Source organism: Vulpes vulpes, chromosome 4, assembly GCF_048418805.1.
Source record: "Vulpes vulpes isolate BD-2025 chromosome 4, VulVul3, whole genome shotgun sequence".
Classification (NCBI taxonomy): Eukaryota; Metazoa; Chordata; class Mammalia; order Carnivora; family Canidae; genus Vulpes; species Vulpes vulpes.
The window spans coordinates 133,961,218-133,980,173 of NC_132783.1; the positions used below are offsets into that span (position 1 = coordinate 133,961,218).

Sequence of the window (18,956 nt, forward strand, 5' to 3'; positions counted from 1 at the left end):
AGAGAAGCTGTCAAGCAGTTGTTTAAAATCTTCAACGGTATGGCTTTAACTGCTGGGGGCTGGTTTCTAACTTACTTGGAACACTGCTTTTTCAAGAAGCATCCACAAACATTAGACCTCACCACATTTGATTTCTTATTATTTCTTCTTTCTTCCTCCTCCTCCTCCTCTTCCTCCTCCTCCTCCTCTTCTTCTTCTTCTTCCTTCTTCCTTCTTTCTTCTTCTTCTTCTTCTTCTTCTTCTTCTTCTTCTTCTTCTTCCTTCTTCCTTCTTCTTCTCCTTCTCCTTCTCCTTCTCCTTCTCCTTCTCCTTTCTTCTTCTTTTTAGAGGGAGAGAGATGGTTTGGGGCGGGGGCAGGGAGAATAGGGGGAGAGAGAGAATCTCAAGCAGGCTCCAAGCCCAGTGTGGAGCCTGACATGGGGCTCGATCTCACAACCCTGAGATCACAACCTGAGTTGAAATCAAGAGACGCTTAACCAAGCCACCCAGGCGCCCCTGCATTTTATTCCTCTGACCCAGATGACAGTAGTTATATTCCTTTGTGTTCAACCAGAAGCGACTCTTCGGCTGCTCACACCCTGCTGGGGGGTAAACGGCTATCTTACCTATACCAGGCTCCAAGGGGCTGGTCTTTCTGGAGAATGAGCCCTTCCCGTTGGCTTCCTGCCTACTGGAGGGTCCGGGCTGATCGTTCCCTCTCTTGATGACTACGAGGACGTCTCTGTGCAGCTGTGCTTGGTGCAGGATCTTTAGGACATCCCCGTGGGCTAAGCCAGCCAGCGAGGCACCATTGACGGACAGAAGGAAATCCCCTCGGTTCACAGTCCCTTCCTGAGAAGCAGCCCCCTGAGAACACACCCTGTGCACCTGAGGTGAGGAGAAGACAAACACCAGAGTCACTTATAACCTCCAGGAAAAGCAAAAGGGCAGCTGCAAATCTATAGTCGAGGAACTTTCTAATGGCAGTTTTTCAAATCATACGAATGTGGTTTATTGAAAGCCTGAGAGATGGAATTAGAAATGTCTGTCAGCATCTGACTACAATTCTTCCCCAACTTCTTGCTGGCGTCTAATATGTGCCTGGTGCTCCGTGGGGCAATAATAATACAAAACCAAACAGGACCTGGTCTTGTCTCATGACGGTGGCCTCCCTAATGATCTCAAAGGCCTTTGCATGATCTAAAATTTTAGTTTGTTCTTTAGGGGGAAGTAACTTCAAAAGTGCATGTAGGTTTGGTTGATCCCAGTGTTTCTCTAGTGCTTCAATAAAGTGTTCAGGTGAATATGAGGCTACCACAGAAAAGTGTGCTTCTGTGTGTTGGCACCGACTAGGTCGCTTGGTCTGTGCGTCAGTCAGCTCTGTGGTAAAAATATGCATCTCTGCCAATGACTAGATTATGTACGACTTTCCCCACTTTTCCATTTTTGTCCTGTTGGGGGAAACAAACACCAGCATTCTTTGAACTCGCTGACCTGAATTTTGTCCTGATCACACGTGAGGCTGCTTTGGGAGTGGCTTTCCTGAGAGCATCTTGACTTTGTCACTTACCACAATTGATTTTGGCTCCACGTCTGTCCCTCCTGCCACAGTGAATCCCAGACCTGAGCCTTCTTTTTTATTCAAGACGATGAAGCAAACATCTTCTTTGTTCTAGTAAAAAGAAACAGAAAAAAGTACAGTTGGCCGCTGAATAGCACGGGGGTTGGCTCACTGACCTCTGTGCCGTCAGATCTGCATATAATTTTGTCCCTAAAACTTAACTACTAATAACCTGCCCTTGACTGGAAGCCTTACTTATGACATGAACAGTTGCTAACACATCATTTCTATGTTGTGTTGTAGACTCTATTCCTAAAACTAGAGAAAAAGAATGTGATTAAGAGAATCCTAAGGAAGAGAGCGCATTTATAGTGCCGTAGAGCCTCGTGCATCAGTGGAGCTGTGTTGCTTAAGAGTCAGCTGCACGTTCCTTGTGCCAAGAGTTAGGAAGCTCTGATGTGAGTCCTCTTGCAGTGCTGCAGAGCTGGTCGCCATGAACCCCAGTGGTTATTCTAGAGTTTTCCCACCATATTGGAATCGGAGGAGTCTCTTCCCAAACATCGTGCACTCTTCCTGGGTGGTGCTGACATAGAGTTTTGAGGGTCTATCCTGTAGCTATGGAACTGCTGGCAGGGTGGACATGGACCAGGATGAGGCAGGGGCAGGGGACAAACATAGGAGCTATACTAGGCACCAGATTGTGTCTTCCCAAATCTGATCATAGCACATAATTTGATCATGAAGGGGCTTCTTTATTCTACTGTTGAAGTCTACAGTTTAGCCAAGCCAGTGTCAACAGCAGCAGAGAGATATTTGTTTGCCACAGGATGAGAGCCCACTGAGGCCGTTGGTTATGTCCCCCTCCTGCCATGTTCAGTTCATTGGATTCCAGGTGCAGGGAATGAAGTGATGGTGATAAAATACAAAGTATGTTAAAAAAAAAACAAACATAAAGTACTTTAAAACTGTCAACCTGTATTGAGACTAGAACATTCCTAGTCGTGTCCTAGGGTTAAGTAACAGAAGACTGCCCTATGTTTCAAGCATCAAACAAAAGATACCTTGAAATAAAACATTTTAAAATAATTGAAGCTGGGCTAATTAATCTGAATTTTGACTTCCTTTGCCCACATGCTGTATATATGATTTAGCAACATTTTAAAGATCTGCATTGCTAGGGCCCCCATGAAGTGATTTATAATCTATCAATTCAAGGTGTTCTCAACCCAGCAACAGAAAAAGAATTGAACAATAACGCTTAAAGGTTGCTTTGGCGAGAGAGTGAAAACATTGAAAGAGAGAACCAGCTCCATGTTACGCTGGGGAAGGAAGCCAGTATTTAAGAGTCAGTTTAGTCCTATTTGTGGGTCCTAAAGGGTAACCCCTGTGCATTCACACCTCCCTAAAGAAGTTCATTCAAACCAAATCTCCATACGTTGACACTAGAATATTGGGCAGACCTCTGGGGGGATTTTGACTTTACGAGCGAGTCCTGCCGTTCACCCGCTCAGACACTGCTCATGGAGAGGATGAGGACGACGAGGCTTTCTCCATGAAAATGGGAGCGTGGGTTCTGGTACCTGACTTCTGTGTAGCTTCTGGGAGGTAATGTTTGATCCCAAAATAGGGAATATTTGAAAATGGGATGTTCTTGCATTCTAGGACATAATACCCCAATTTTAACTACTCAAATTTTTTTTCCTGGTTGCATTTGAGGATACAAGTGTCCCAGGAGCTGTCAGGCCAAATCTGGCCTCTAAGCAGCTTAGCACAGCATCAGGGAAGCGACACCCACCACCAAGAGCTCCCCAAGGTTTGCGTGTGTTGGGGCCAGAGGACCAGGGCTTGTTTTTGGCCTCCGATTGCTTACGGTCTCCCCTACAGTAAGCCACGGGGGAATCGTGTGCAGTCCCACTTTTGGCACCCACAAAACCACACTCACTCAAAGAGCAACTGAAGGCTGCAAGAAAGGAAGGGGGAAAGCCGCCTTCTGATCCAGGTAGGAAGGCCCTTCCATGTGAAACCTCAGTTCTTATCTGGTGGTGAGTGTGGGACCGGAGCGAGGGGGGTGGGAGGCCCCAGGTTGTGCCCCCACTCCGGGGAGGCGCTCTGTCCCCTTCCTGTCTACACACAGAGTCTCCCATTTTGTTTGTGGTCCATGAAAATGTGTGAATCTCATCTGTGAGGTTGGTTGAGACTTTTTCCTTTCCTCCTTCTACACTTTATCTCACGCTGCAGAATGTCTGGAGGTAAAGGGACCCGGCAGAGCGTGATCCCCCCGTGCCACCGTGACTGGAAATGCCAGGACAGGACTTGTGTGCAGGAGCCGCGTACTTACTGTCACAACAAGTCGAAGGAAGAAAGGAAATGACAGCATAGTCCCTTTTACTGAAAGTGAAAATGCTGGACGTCTGAAGGTGAACTGTGCAGACCCAAACCAGTAGGCTGAGGACCAGAGCGGGCCGGGGCTAAGGGCGACCAGTCCCCTGTCCATCCTGGTTCACTCCCCAGTAGATGCCAACGTCACAGCCCCTCTGGGTAATGTTAGAATTTCCAGAACAGTGTTCTCGGATCTGTCAGTGACCCAGGCGTATTACCCGTCGAGAAAAATTGTTCATATTTGCTTTTTGCCTCTAAATAGAAATATTCATTTATTAGGGGTTCAAATCTCTGTGGGCCGTCCTGGGAAATTAATGTTATTCTTCAGAGACGTATTCTAGATATGAACCTACGGGTTCTTTTGTTGTTGTTTACTGTCACCTCCAATTTATTGAAGGACCCTTTAGCCACATGGTCTTGAACCCCAGGCTTCAGAGGCTCTTACACAGGGGCCCAGGTAGGGCCACGCAGACGCTAACCCGTTTCCCCAGCAGGTGGCTCCCTTGACTAGTAGTTAACGTCCACCTAGGCGCAGAGAGACCTGCTTGTGGCTATTCCCTCGCATTTCCAAGCTGCCTAGCTGGGTTCTGAGGGCCCCGGGCAGACAACCCGGGTGTGGGGGGTCAGGAGGATGGTAACCAGTCACCAGTGGGGAAAGAAAACATCAGCTGCACAGATCTGGCCCCTGAACTTCAGGACGAGGTGTAGCCTGAGGAGCAAGCTGCAAGTGAGCGGGAAGTCAGACCCTGCGGCAGACCCGCCTGCACAGACGGACAGGGCAGAGCAATCCTGGGCTCTTGGGGCGCCGGGGGGGGGGGGGGGGGGGGGGGGCGGGGGGCGGGGGGGGCACCACCTGGCCACACGCCCCCGCCGCTGCCTGGCCCTGGCTTGTCCCAGTTCACTCACCTCTGATTGTGCTCTCGCTTCCTGAATGAGAGTTAGGACGGTGGACTTTGACCCCACCGATGATAAAACAGACTGCAGTCTTTGCTGGTCCCCCGCGGAGACGAGAAGTTGATCCAGACTAAAGACAGAAATATGGTTGAAGAACATTAAAGAAAAAGGCCATTTTTCCATTTCATAAGGACGTGTTTAAAATGATCTCTCCTTTCCACCAAACTGCAGGCATTTTCTGATTGTCAGGCTGTATTTTGGTCAGCGTAACTCTCCATTCAAACTAGGGGAAGAGGCCAGCCCCCGTGGCCCAGCGGTTTGGCGCCACCTTTGGCCCAGGCCTCAATCCTGGAGACCGGGATCGAGTCCCACATCGGGCTCCCTGCATGGAGCCTGCTTCTCCCTCTGCCTGTGTCTCTGCCCCCCCCCCCCCCCCCCCCCCCGCCTGCCTGTCATGAATAAATAAATAAATCTTAAAAAGAAAAAAAACCAAAAACCAAACAAACAATAAACTACGGGAAGAATCCTGAGTGCTGAACAGGAACTTCATTCACCAACAGCAGCACTGGGAGTGACTGGCTTCTGGGATCCCTTGGATGTGAAGGAACCAATCCTGGAGCTCAACAGAAAATTTATTTTCTTAAATTATTTTAATTTTTTAATTTTTAAAAGATTTTATTTATTCATGACAGACACACAGAGAGAGGCAGAGACACAGGCAGAGGGAGAAGCAGGCTCCATGCAGGGAGCCTGACATGGGACTCGATCCCGGGTCTCCAGGACCACACCCTGGGCTGAAGGCGGCGCTAAACCGCTGAGCCACCCGGGCTGCCCTCAACAGAAAATGTGACATGAAAAAATACCCTTTAAGATACATTAGAAATTTTCTGCTTAACTCTGGTCACCTTCGAAGGCCCCGACTGTCCCAAGCTGAGGCGGGGCCTGCCCTGTCCGCTCTCATGTCTGACGGTGGCTGCTCTTAAGCGCCCCGTCCCATCAAGGCTTCTCTGCAGAGCAACATTCTGGCAGAAACACCCTCCTGCAGACCCTACTATTTTCTAGTACTGATATTAAAAACCAAGGGGGCTCAATGTCATGCGCGATCCTGGAAGAGGAAAGGGACGGTAGTGAAGTTTGGTCGGTGAAATCTGATGAAGCCTGCGGCTTAGCTCTCTGGGTTCTTCCTGCGTTAGTTTCTTTTGCCAGGATTGGATTTTTGGCAATCCAGGATTGCCAGGATTCTTTTGACCCAGGATTAGGGAAGGTGTCAGCATCGGGAGGGGCTGGGCGAGGGGTATAGGGGAGCTCTCCGCACTCTCTCTGCAACTTTTCTAGAAACCTAAAGCCGGTTTGTAATTCTTAAAAAAAAAAAAAAAAAGTTTGTTCCAATAAAAGGGGACAGGCAGATACTTACTTAACTGACCAGCCTTTTCCAGAAGGCAGATCCCGGGCGGCTTCACCCGCGAGGTGGGCCGAGCTAGGGGCCCCGGGCTCCACGGCCTTAGGGCTGCTCCCCGCGGGACAGGCCCCGGCCGCCGGCCGCACGGGGCACGAGAGGGCAGTGGGCCCGTTGAGGCCTCCAGTGGCAGAGGCCGGCGGCCTCCTGGGGACGATCTCCAGCTCGGTCCTGAAGAGCACGGCGGCGGGCCCCGCGCGGAAGTCCTCGCTGCGCAGCTTGTCCAGGTCGGGCATGCTCAGGGCTCTCAGCTCCTGCAGCTTGGAGCGGGACAGGGGCGAGGGCTGCGCGCGGCGGCCCGCCGACTTGCCCCTCTTGGCGGGTGAGGCTGCGGGGGCAGCCGGGCCGGGGGGGCCGGGGGGGCCGGGGGGCCCGAGCCATCCCTTCGGGTCCGGGTCGGGGCCCTGGTCCCCGGCGGCCGCTGCGTGCGGCCGGGGCACCGTGAGCGCCGTGCTGGACGGGGACTTGGTCAGCTGCGGCCCCAGGGCGCCCGCCTCGCTGGGGCTTTCGCTGCAGGAGCTCAGGCTGCGTCGCAGCGACCTCGCCGTCGGGTCGCCAGGGTGGCCGAGGCTCCCCGAAGCGCTGCTGCCCGACGACCGCCTCCCGACGGGGGGCTTGCCGCCTGCCGACAGAAACGGGGCCGCGCCGGACTTGGCCACCAGCCGGTCGGAGTTGGCCAGGTTCTCGAAAGACTTGATCCTCTGCTTCACAGAGAAAAATGAGGTAGATTCGTAGTTCTGCTCCGAGTGGTAATGTCTCCTGGTGACTTTGATTTTGTCCGTGACCTGGCAGCTGCTTTCCTGCACCGAGAGGGCGGCCGCGCCGTCCGTGGCTGGGACGGTCCTCGAGGTCTCCAGAAGGGGCTTCACGCTGTAGACGCCCTGCCCGTCGGCCAGGCCGAGCACCCCGCCTCGGGACGCCCGGGCCTCCAGGGGGCCCCCGCTGCTGGCCTGCGCCTCCCGTCCGAAGTGGCTGGCAAACTGGGCTGGCATGGAGTAGGTCCTGGTGGCCGGCCTGGCCGGGCCCGCGGCTGCGCCCCCCCTGGGCGGCCCCGGGGAGCCGGGCGCCTGGCCCCACCTGGCCCGGGGGGAGTCGCAGGGCTTCGGGGCGCCGCAGGACCGCGGGGTGTCCTGCTCTAGCTGGGAGGCGCGGGGCGGGAGTGACGAGGGATGCCTGGGCGCCGGCTCCCCCGACGGCTGACAGGGTCTGGCTTCGCCCTGGGCCAAGAGCCCTCCCAGCCGGTCCCTCCCCGCGGCCTTGTCGCCACAGGCCGCCTTGGGCATCCTTTCAGAGGAAATGTCAACTATTTTCAGCTGGTTGGTTCTTTCGAGGGGCTCGCGGGGACCGGCGGCGAGGACTCTGCTGCCTTTGTCGCTCGGCGGCCCGGGCTGGGCCGCGGCTGGTGCTGGATCCATCGGGCCGCAGGCCACGCGGCCCCCCGGGGCTGCAGGGGGCGGCCTGCTCTCGGGGCCGCAGGCGGGGCACGCTGGGTCGGGCTCCGGGCGGGCGGCCGCATGCCATCTGCCGCACGCGCCTTGCTCAGGGAGGGCCTTGGCGGCGGCGTGGGGGGCCACGAAGGCCCAGGTGCCCGTTTCGGCCGTGGGGGCCTTGGGCGAGCCCGGGGCGGCGGGCGGCCCGATCTCCAGCCCGCTCGGAGGAGGCCGCGGGGAGGCCGGGCCGTCCTGGTCGGGCTCCTGGTGCTCAGGCGCGTGGACCCGGTGGGCCACTGCCTTAGAGAGCATTCTGTGGGAGGCCTGGGGTGAAATGAGGGGTTTCCTGGGGTCCGCCCCCCCAGCCTTGGTCATATTGGCCACAGGGGCCTCCGTACTGGCTTTGCTTTTGCTTTTGATGCTCAGTCTCTTCAGCTTAGGACCGGATTTGGGTTTCTGGCTGTTACTTACAAGTGTTTCCACTGCACCTTTTTTAGGTGGGTCTTTATTTTCCAGGCTCACTTTCGGCTGAAGAGGGCTCTGAGGCCCAGCAACCCCCTTTCTGTGGCTGGAGCCTGACACCTGACCTTTGGAGTCGGGGCTTCTGGCGGGCACCACGGGTTGCTCCTTTTCAGTTTTGCCCTGGGAATGCGTACCATGGTTATTTTTATTTATTTCTTTAAACCAGGCCATGATGGGCCTCCTGGAGGTCATTTTTGGTTTCTGTAACAAATCATCCAGGTCTTCACTTTCGGAGATGTGCAGATTGGCCAAAGGAGACTCCCCATTCTTGGGGACATCCCCACTGAAGGGGGACCGGTTTTCAGTTGCACTGACAGTTGTCTCTTGTTTCTTATGCGGGATTTCGTTACCCAGCAATTCGTGTTCCAGACCATTTACCAAGTTCAGATTGCTGAGAGTGACGGTGAGGTTGTGAACATGCCTGGCGGTGTTAGGAGGCTGGCGGCTTTCCACAGCTGAGCTCGCGCCGGTGGCTTCCACGATTTCTTCACGTGAGGGCCCGGGGTTCTGGGCCATCCCTCTGTCTGCATGACGCTCATGCTCCTGAGAGCTCACATCCAAGAGAGAAAATGGCTGGGAAGCGTTTGGAATTGAAAGGCGTGAGGTTCCCGGCACAAAGGACGCCCTCTCACATGGATTCCCTACCACTTGGCTCAGGGCACTGTGCTTTAACGGCAGAACTTTGGCCAGCACAGGGCAGGGTGCAGCCTGGGCAGGGGCATGGGCAGTAGCTGAGGGTGGATTGGGGGAACCATTTGTAGAGCAAATCTCAATTGGCTCCTCCTCAGACTCCGTGGTATCTTCCTTGTGAGAAGCCCTGCGAGAACGAGGAGGTGACCAGTTGTCCCTGGTGGCAGCTCGTGGGGCCTCAGTGAGGGATTCGGGGTCAGAGGATGAGTCCTCCGCGTCGCCATACATGGATGAGAGAGACGGCTCTGTGCTGTCACCCAGGCCCGACAGGGACAGGCTGTCTTCGTGAAAACTGCTGAAGTTTCTAGAGTAGTTGCTCAAAAAGCTTTTGTTCACAGTAAAATGTTTGTCAGGATTAATGGAATCTAAAACTGAAGGCTGGGAGGCCCACGGTGGGTGAGGCGGCTGGCCCGCGGCTGCCCGGGCCCTCCTCGGGGTGGGCGTCTGGTCGCCCATGACTGGCTCCGCGTGGCGGGAACTTCCGCTTCCAGCGCCGGCTGGAGGTTGGCCCTGAGAACGTCCCTCTTGACTCACCCGGTCCCCTTTCTGAGGAGACTGAAGTCTCGGTTCTGAAGCGCCCCCCAGCTCCTTGAGGAGTTTGTCGAGGTCCGTCACGGGGCTGCCCCCCTGCTCCCCGGGGCAGCAGTGCCCCGCGACGCCGCCACACGCCCCTTCGGCCTTGTCAGCAGGTGACGGCGGAGCGGGGCGGGCCTGCGGCGCCCTCTGGGAGCCCCGGGGGGCTTCAGGGACGAGGACTCCCGTCGTTTGCGGAGCCTTGCTGTGGTCCCCGGGGACCCGCTGTGTGTCCTCCTGGGACACGAGGAGGCCTCGAGCCAGGACGGTGCTGGCTGGAGACGCTCCGTCTGCCTCGCGTCCTCCCCTGTGGGCAGCAGCTCTCCGGGGCGAGCTGGCTTCTGGGGCTGCCGTCTTCCCGGGGGACGAGCCGCGCTCCTGGCCGAGTCTGACTTGACCTCTGTCCTCGGACTCAGAACCCCCCGGGGACACTGGCTTTCCGGGGTCCTCAGGCCGCCTGGCGTGCCCTGTGTCCGCCGAGGGCTCGCCGGGGTCAGGGTGAGCTGCCGCCTTCTGCCCCGGGGGGCCGTCCAGTCCTGGGGTGAGAATGTAAATGAAAGGTGGGGTGACAGGGGAGAGGGAGGGGGAAAGGTGGGGTGACAGAGGAGGGGGGAAATGTGAGAAAACAGAGAAACTCCCAATTAGAAAAGAAAAAAAAAAGGAAAACTAAACAATATCACATTTTTGTTTTTTCAGAAAGAGCTTCCACAGCCTAATGTGGCCTCCCTGTTGTTCTGTTTTTGGCTCTGAAATTACAGAGCACTCCCCTCTAACAAATGCCACCCGCTCTGGGTGCTCTGAGAGAGGCTGGCGGGCAGGGTAAAGCTTGGTTTCTGCCCTTCTCTCTCTCTCTCGGTTGTTTTTAAGGATGGGGACACCAGAAATCCTTCAGCCTGGGCTCTTTACACCATCTGCCCTGATGGCAAAAGCCTCAGGAGTCGCGCTGTTGTCCTCTGTGGTCCCCGAGCTCTTGTGTTCATTCTGCAGAGGGCTCGGGTGCCTGGTTTAGTCTCATCGTAGGTTTGGCCTCAGGTGCGGGTTGTGAGCCGTACAGTGAAGCACAAAGCCATCGGGTGCTGACCTCTGGGGACTCAGGACTCAGAGCAGGAGAGGAGAGACGAGGCTAACTTGGGAAGACACGTGGGAGGTGCAGAAGGATGCAAGTCCGCACTGTGCCTTAGCTGTGTCTCCAGTGTGTTCAGAGGACTGGGAGGACTGGGAGGACTGGGAGGAATGGAAGGCCCCGTTATCTGGGGAGCTTGGACAGAGGGGTGGGGACTGGAGGGGGCTGCTGGCAGGGGAGGTGACCACACAGTGATGATGAAGAAGAAAATGTAATGAAAGCAGGGAGGAAAGAGCAGGTGGTCCGAGGGGTGCAGGGAAAGGTGTCGGTGCAGGGACGGCAGGGAATGAAGTCATGTATGAGGTGGGTTCTGGAGAGCCACTGTCCTGGAGGTGCCTCCTTACAGGGCCCTGCACAACTCTTGGGCTAATCTGTCCGCCTGTGGCACATGGCATCTTATAATCAAGGGAAACTGCCATAAAAAAGAACATTAGATTTGCTATTTTCTTAGGATTCTGAGTTATAGTGACACAGTCACAATGGAAGCACCTGCTTTGAGGAGACTGTCTCCCCAAGTGTTATATGCCCTCCACATCTCCCACACAAATCCTCTTAACTGCATATGCCTTTCCTCTCCTGAAGTTCCTATGTCGACAAAGACTAACTGTTAGGACGTAGCACTGTGCTAAGAGTTTCTCATGCACTTAATTTGCCTCCCAACACTGTGAGGTAGGTCCTGTCACCATCTGCTCTGGAACAGTGGAGAACTGAGGCACAGAGTGGGTTAGCAACAGATCCAGGGGCACAGAGTTGATAGCCAGGGGTCACCTGGGAAGTCGGCCCCACAGCCCAGCCCATTATCTAGACCCTGATTGCATGACCTCTGTGTAGAGAGCACCTGGCAGCAACAAGGTTGGCCCATCGGGACACCCGTGGAGAGTGTATGTAACCCCGGGTCCCCGTGGGAGGCAAGGGACATGCCAAGATGTGAATCCACGGGCTCCTGTCCTCCTCTGCTCAACCTTCTGAGCTCCCTTCAGAATGACCTTCCTGCTTCTGCTGGTGCCAACCACGGGGAAAAGTCGCAGTGAGACTTAAAAGGAGGGGACTTAAAAGGTTGCTCTTCAGCTTCAGAGTCACTCGCTGAACAAATAACATTTTGTTAGCAATTTGACTTCATTGAAAAGTGTGTAACTTAAAAGCAGTTTTTGAGGGGGATTAAATGACATAGAGGCACTCCCTGATGTCACCTTTCAAAATGATCCTTCAGGAAGGAATTTAGTGGCATTTGATGCTGTAATTCACTGAGATGGACAAGTAGCATGTCTGCCTCTATATAATGTTAATTGAGAGTGTTTTTGTACAAGAACAATTGTTTCCTTTACTTTTAAAACACCACAAAATCATTCTTAAGACCCCCCCCCAAAAAAAGATCCTTCACTTGTAAACCCTGTCCCCTGCCAAATGTCCCAGAATGGAAAGGATGTTGACTCAATTATAGCCCATGAGGGGGAGGAGGGCCCAGCAGCCCTGCAAACGATGTGGCAGGTGCAGAAGGACACAGGGGACATCAGTGCAGTTTCCTAGCTAGACGGGGGTCACAGAAGTGCTGAGACAGACGCACTAGTGCTCAGGACGGCCTGCCAGGGCCAGCGCCAGCCATGCAGGCTAGGAGCATCTAGTTGACCTCAGCACGCTGCTCAAACATATTCTGCGGATGCAGGAGGTAAAAAATATTTCTCGGTGCATTTGATTTCACGCGAGCCAAGAGGTGAAATTCTGAAGGGCAGGACCTCCTCTGTGTCATCTCATGTCTCATTCATTCAAGTACCCATCACGAAGTAGGTAAAGGGCATCGGCTGGCTGAAATGGGCACAGCCTGATGTGGAATGAAAACTCTGAGCTTAGGCACCATGATCTAGTCAAGTTGTGAAATGCAGGCAGCTTGTAAAAATCATTCATCTGTGTAAGGTTTCTCCCCCCTCAAAGTTCTCCACATGTAATATTTTTATTAGGGTAAACTTCGGCCCTCCCATCTTGAAGCTTAACAAGCAATAAAATCATCTTACCTGTCCCAGGTTGTTGCCCTGGCTCTGGTGTAGCTCCGAGCAGGTTCTCTGTGCAGTGGCCGGCATCTGGGTGCAGCGGGGCACTGGCTGGCCCCCAGGTGGCAGGGACATGCCCCTCCTGGACGGTCAGCTTCCCCAGGGATTCCTGGCACAATGACAAGCACAAGTGACTGTCGGCAGCTTTCAGGTTTTCTGTCCTCTAAGATAGCACACACGCAGAAGAGCTGCTTTGGGGAGCTTCAGGGAAGCCCTCGCCTAGGAGCCACAAGATCTGGACTCTGGGTGTCAGATCCCCTAGAAATTGCACGGTCTTGTCACTCTTCCTAAGCTTCAGTTTTCTCAACTTTGAAATGAGGGTGATCGGAGAAATGCGAATCAGAATCACACGGGGACGTCCCGTCACCCCCACAAGGGTGGCTATGATCCAAAACAGAAATAACAGGTGTTGGCGAAGATATAGAGAAACTGGAAACTCGCGTGTTGCTGGCGGGAATGGGAAATGGTACAGCCACTCTGGAAAACACTATAGAGTTTCCTCAAAAAAATAAAAATAGAAATAGCATATGATCCAGATATCACACTTCTGGGTATATACCCAGAGGAAGTGAAAGCAGGTTCTCTAAGAGATATGCGTACTCCCACGTTTATAGCAGCGCTATTCGCAATAGCTAAAATATGGAAGCAGTTCAAGTCACCATTGATACATGAATGGCTAAGCAAAATACGCAACCGACACACCGTGGAATATTACTCAGCCTTAAAAAGGAAGGAAATTCTGACACATGCTACGGTAGGGATGAACCTTGAGGACATTATGTGAAGTGAAATAAGCCAGGCACGAGAAGACAAATCCTATCTGATTTCATTTATATGAGGTACTGAGAGTCGTCACCAGAGATATGACAGTAGAGGGGTGGCTTCTAGGGGCTGGTGGGAGGGGAACGGGGGGTTATTGTATAAGGGGTACGGAGTTTCCATTTCACAACATGAAGAGTTCTGGCGATGGTGGTGATGGTCGCACATTACGAGCATATACCACTGAACTGTATACTTTCGTTACGAGCATTTTACCATTGTAGAAAAATGGGGACAAAATGGGGATAAGACTTACCCTAACTCGTAGAGTTTCATTTTTTTTTTTTTTTATAAATTTATTTTATTTTTTATTTTATGATAGTCACAGAGAGAGAGAGGCAGAGACACAGGCAGAGGGAGAAGCAGGCTCCATGCACCGGGAGCCCGACGTGGGATTCGATCCCGGGTCTCCAGGATCGCGCCCTGGGCCAAAGGCAGGCGCCAAACCGCTGCGCCACCCAGGGATCCCGAGTTTCATTTTTTTAAAGATTTTATTTATTTATTCATGAGAGACACAGAGAGAGACAGAGGCAGAGACATAGTCAGAGGGAGAAGCAGGATCCCTGTAAGGAGCCCGAGGTGGGACTCAATCCTGGGACTCCAGGATCACGCCCTGAGCCAAAGGCAGAGGCTCAACTGCTGAGCCATCCAGGGGTCCCAACTTTTCTTTTTTTAATTTAAAGATTTTATTTATTTGAGAGTGTGTGTGTGTGAGAGAGAGAGAGAGAGAGGAGTGAGAGCACGAGCAGGGGGAGGGGTAGAGGGAGAAGCAGACTCCCCGCTGAGCAGGGAGCCCAATGCGGGCTCCATCCCAGGACTCTGGGATCCTGACCTGAGCCAAAAATCAAGAGTCAGACACTTAACTGGCTGAGCCACCCAGGTGCCACTCATAGTTTTCAATAAAAGATGATTACATGAGCCATTCTAAAAACCACATGCAGCCCACGAAAGGTTGTATTGATGTAAGATATTATTATCTTTACACTGCATGGCGATACCCAAGACTGTAGGATCAGCTCCTCAGTTTGGTACTTAGGGCTACGACTCCTCTGGATAAATGAAATTGACATTTAATATTTCAAAATTTCACTTCAGCCAAGTGTCAATTACTTTATCCTCCCTTCTTCTAAAACCTACTGTAAAAAAACAAAACAAAAAAACATCTCACTAAGAAGTTAAATCAGATTGATTTGAAATTCACCCTCTGAGTTACGGAGTCATAAAATGGCCCAAAGATGGCAGCAGAGAAGAGAGCTGAACTGAATTTTAAAATGTTGAATTTAAAAAATAAAATAAAATAAAATAAAATAAAATGTTGAATTTTATGTTATATGATGTTCATCTCAATTTAAAAAGTATTAAATAAAAACTGTAGAAGACAACTTACTTACCAAACATTTTTTCAAGATTCCAATATTTGAAGGTAAATACTTAATGGCAATGCAGTCTATTTTCTTTCTCATGAATAAATGAAATATTTTTCAGCTAAATTTTTTATGAGAAGAGTTAAAACTTTTCCGCAAAAGTTTTAAGTGCTTCTCAAAATTCTTCTTGAAAAAAAAATTCTTCTTGGAAATACTCATTCACAATGATAAAAGCTCTCTATATGTTATTATGAATCGAACCCCTGTTAAACAGTTTTCTATAGTTATCCAAAACTGGCTGAGGATACTTTTTCAAAGAGGGGGTTAACCTCCTAACTAAATGTTGTGTTTTAAAGCACATATGCAAAAAAAAAAAAAAAATTAGAATTAAAAAATAAAAAAATAAAAATAAATAAAACACATATGCTAGGGGCACCTGGCTAGCTCAGTTGGTTAACCTCTGCCTTTGGCTCAGGTCATGATCCCGGGGTCCTGGGATGGGAAGCCAAGTCAGGCTCCCTGCTCAGTGGGGAGTCAGCTTCTCTCTCTTTCTCTCTCTGCCCCTCCCCCACCCATGCTCGCTCTCTTTCTCTCTCAAATAAATAAAATCTTAAAAAAAAAATAAAACACACGCTAGTTGTAAGTGATAACACTTTTTAGGAGGATGAAGAAAGGTGTGTTTCTCCTTTTTCTATACAGTTAACAAAAATCCCTTCTGCCTAATATAGTTTTTATGACTTCATATTTTCTACGTCTGTTTACACGTATCATAAACCACTTGAACAAGCATCTTTACAAATGTGGACTTACAACCGCCTCAGAGAGAAACTACTTACGTTGAGACTGTAAACAACGTTAGTTTCTCTTACTTTCTCCTTGCCTAAGTGGAGGTATATATAGTGATTAAAAAAGAGCAATTTGACAATTCTGGGTCATTCTAGTGTATGCGTAACCAAGTCGGAACATAAATAATATTGACTTGTATCTAAAGTGGTGCATTCTAAGTTTCTTTTTTTTTTTTTTAAGATTCTATTTTTAAGTAATCTCTACACCCACTATGGGGCTCGAACTTACAACCCTGAGATGGAGAGGCACATGCTCCGCCGACTAAGCCAGCCAGGTGCCCCAGTGCGTGATCAGTTTCTAATAATGCACACCCATTATTTCATGTGATTCTCACAACAAGGGTATGAGTAGCTTTGATTACACATAATCATCGTAGAAAGTCTGAAAAAATAAGGATCGCTCAGAACCTCATGAGCTGGAGAGAATCACGGTTAGCCTGTGTTTGATGGTCGCCTCAGCTCTGGGGAGAGAGCACTCCGTCCTCAATGGTCCAGACAACTGCAGCTCACGAGGACTCCATAACGTGCCCCAGTGGTCACCCAACTCGTCAGGGGAGCCGACCCAGTGTTCTTCACCAGCCTCCCGCTGCCCTTCCCTCATCCACCATGGCCCCATGTCCAGGTAAGAGTGACTTCATCTTCTGACAGGATGATCCATGACTTGATCCCTGGGTCCCCCACCAGCCCGCTGATACACAGGCTCCGAGCCATCGGAGAATGGAAATGAATGACTGCTGAAAGACGAGCCCCCCACCATCCCCCCTCCAGGCAGGTTGCCCTCTGTTTTCTCATACACCCCGGGCCCAAATTCCGAAGAGGAAGGCAATTACCTTCTCCGCAGTTCCGCCTGGCTGAAAACCAGTCCTGATCTCTTTGACGGGAGCGGCCTGGACACATGGGTCATCGGCTCCATCAGTCAGGTCCGCTGTCTCTGGGTTGCTGGGCCTGGTGTCAGCCTCGGGCCTCTTGTGGTGTGGGCTGACCCTGGCCACTGGTTTGTGCCTGGACCCCAGGTTGTCATTCTTCTGCTGGGGGAGCCTGGGGGTATCTGTGTTCACCAGACACTGGGTGCTGGTATCGGCTTTGTATTCCAATTTGGGTGAACTCCTCGATCCTGATAATTCCTTCCTCCTTGGGCACCCAGAGCCACCCTTGGCGGCTTCTGCAGAGGCCAGCAGGTGGGCTGCATGGGAAGGAGTGTCCCCCACGCCCTCTGGGACCCTCTCCTCTAAGCTCAGGGAGCTGCCAAAGAGAGGCACCGAGGAGGCCTTGCTGACCATTGTTTTCTGGGGATGTTCACCCTGGTTGTTGAGACCCGTGGCCTTGGAAGAGGTCACCAGGACGTGCCTAGAGCTGTCCTCCGTCAGAGGCCTGCTGGGACCAGAGAGGGTCCCTGGGAGGGAAATGCAGTCCCCTTCACCGTCAAACTCTTCCTCATCACTGGCGTCGTCGGTGTCATAGCAGCCCACCCTCCTCTGGCGGAGGAGAGGGTTTCGGAGGGCCTGGGGGCTCCCAGGGAGACTGGTTTGTCTGGCAACCGTCACCTGCTTGTGGAAGAGCCCAGAGGACCGCTGGCTTCCTAGCGACACGAGGCTGTTGGCCCTGGGTTTTCCTGGTTCCCTGGGAGCTGGTGGGATGGGGAAAGAAATAGCCAAATGAAATAGGGTTTCCCGTCTGGCCTGGTTTTATCATTTAACCCCCCTCTTACACAGGAGCATTCCCATGTTCGCCGCTGCCGGCTATTCATCCTCTGGCCACTGAACACCAGGCTTAAATGATCCGGCTTCTTGGGATTTGCCCAGAGTGGATGACTGGCTTCCCTTTTTGTTTGCTTGCATTCATTCATTCATTCATTCATTCATTCATTCATTTTTTACTCAAACTCTGGATTGTTTAGCTTAAACATGTACGCTTTCTAGAGACAGAAATGTTTAATTCAGCCCCCTGATGTCTAATACACTGCTGGGGTTCAAACTAGATGCTGCTGCTGGGAAGTCCTCTCTAGGAGGATGCTGGGAGGCCAAGCCTCCCACGCCTGGACCTTCTTATCACACGAGGCCCTTCCTTCATTTGCAAAGATGGGGGAGGGGCTTGGTATAGGCGGCTCCTAGAGTGTGGTACAGGGAAGATTATGATCTTCTGAGATTCTAATCTACGTAAATTCCAAGCTGGGAGGAGGGAAAGCTTGTGCTGCTCAGCAAACTCTTCATATTTTGCACATGAGCTCGCACCTTGAAATGCCTCTGGCCGAGAGAAGGGTAAGCTTGTCGGCTGTTCCAAATGACAGACAGAGTGGCCAAGTCTGCACAGGGATGTTCTTGTGCGGACATCAGAAGTTTAAAAAAAAAAAAAGAGAAAGCCAACCACACGAGCAGAAGCCCGAGGAATCAGTGTGGTGCACATCAGATCGTTCTCTCATACTCTAGTCCAGGAGATTCAAAACCAACTGTTTGAGAGTATTTGTCTCCTAGGGGTGCTGAATCTTCCACTCACTGGTTCCACTCACTCACTTCTAAAAAAGAATGAAGGTAGGGCCTGGTGAGGGGCGGGACCTGCAATTTGGCCAGGGTTCCCCTGAACCAGAAGGCCGCAGGTTGCCAACCTGCCTTCACACCATAAACTTCATGACGATGCTACCTACGTGAGTCGCATCTATAGGCTGCCCAGCTTGGCCACCTCCAACCATCAGGCCACAGGACGGGCGCTCCCTCCCTCCACCCCGGGACCGGGGCCAGTCACCAGTGGTGGGCTGCGCTTTCCGAAGGTAGATTGGGAATTTCGGCCACGCAGACAGGGGGCTTGTCCTCAACCCAAGGCCTGGTTCCCAGTTCCCCGTTCACGTGAGACCACCTGCTACAGAATGCGACGTGGCCCGGGGTGGGACACAGCCACTGCTTACCAGGGGTGCTGGGTGGCAGGCCACTGTCCTCGGAGGTGCCGCAGCCACCGCCTGGTGGATCCTCGTCCTCGGAGCCGGCCACCACGAAGTCTGACAGGGAGCCGGGGACACCGTGGGCGAAGTAGTGGGAGGCTTCAGCTTCAGTAATCAGGGCGTCCTGTTGGGGGAGAAGGTGCTGGATGATGAGGAAGGCCTGCCAGGGGCTCATGGTCTGAAACAGGAATTCCTAGCTTTCCGAGAACACTTGGCTCTAATCCCTGGTCATCTGCAACAGTGGCCGTAGTAGACACCCACTTCCATTTACTTCAGGATGGCTAAATTAAACAACTAATGAAAAAGGCAATGGTTGCTGCCAGACAATGTTAAGAGATTTTTTT

General features: G+C 52.3%; 1 protein-coding gene across 9 annotated transcripts in view; it reads right to left on the minus strand.

Moving 5' to 3' along the window:
• Positions 1 to 18,956, minus strand: part of PDZD2 (PDZ domain containing 2) — a 357,195-nt gene that overhangs the window by 7,003 nt on the left and 331,236 nt on the right. For all 9 annotated transcript variants that reach the window (XM_072757135.1, XM_072757134.1, XM_072757132.1 and 6 more), the window contains 7 exons: positions 18,580 to 18,736; positions 16,511 to 17,307; positions 12,617 to 12,761; positions 6,228 to 10,020; positions 4,826 to 4,943; positions 1,550 to 1,651; positions 606 to 867 (listed from right to left, as the gene is read on the minus strand). In XM_072757135.1, coding sequence (XP_072613236.1) covers positions 606 to 867; positions 1,550 to 1,651; positions 4,826 to 4,943; positions 6,228 to 10,020; positions 12,617 to 12,761; positions 16,511 to 17,307; positions 18,580 to 18,736 — 5,374 coding nt within the window. The remainder of the gene's footprint in view (positions 1 to 605; positions 868 to 1,549; positions 1,652 to 4,825; positions 4,944 to 6,227; positions 10,021 to 12,616; positions 12,762 to 16,510; positions 17,308 to 18,579; positions 18,737 to 18,956) is intronic.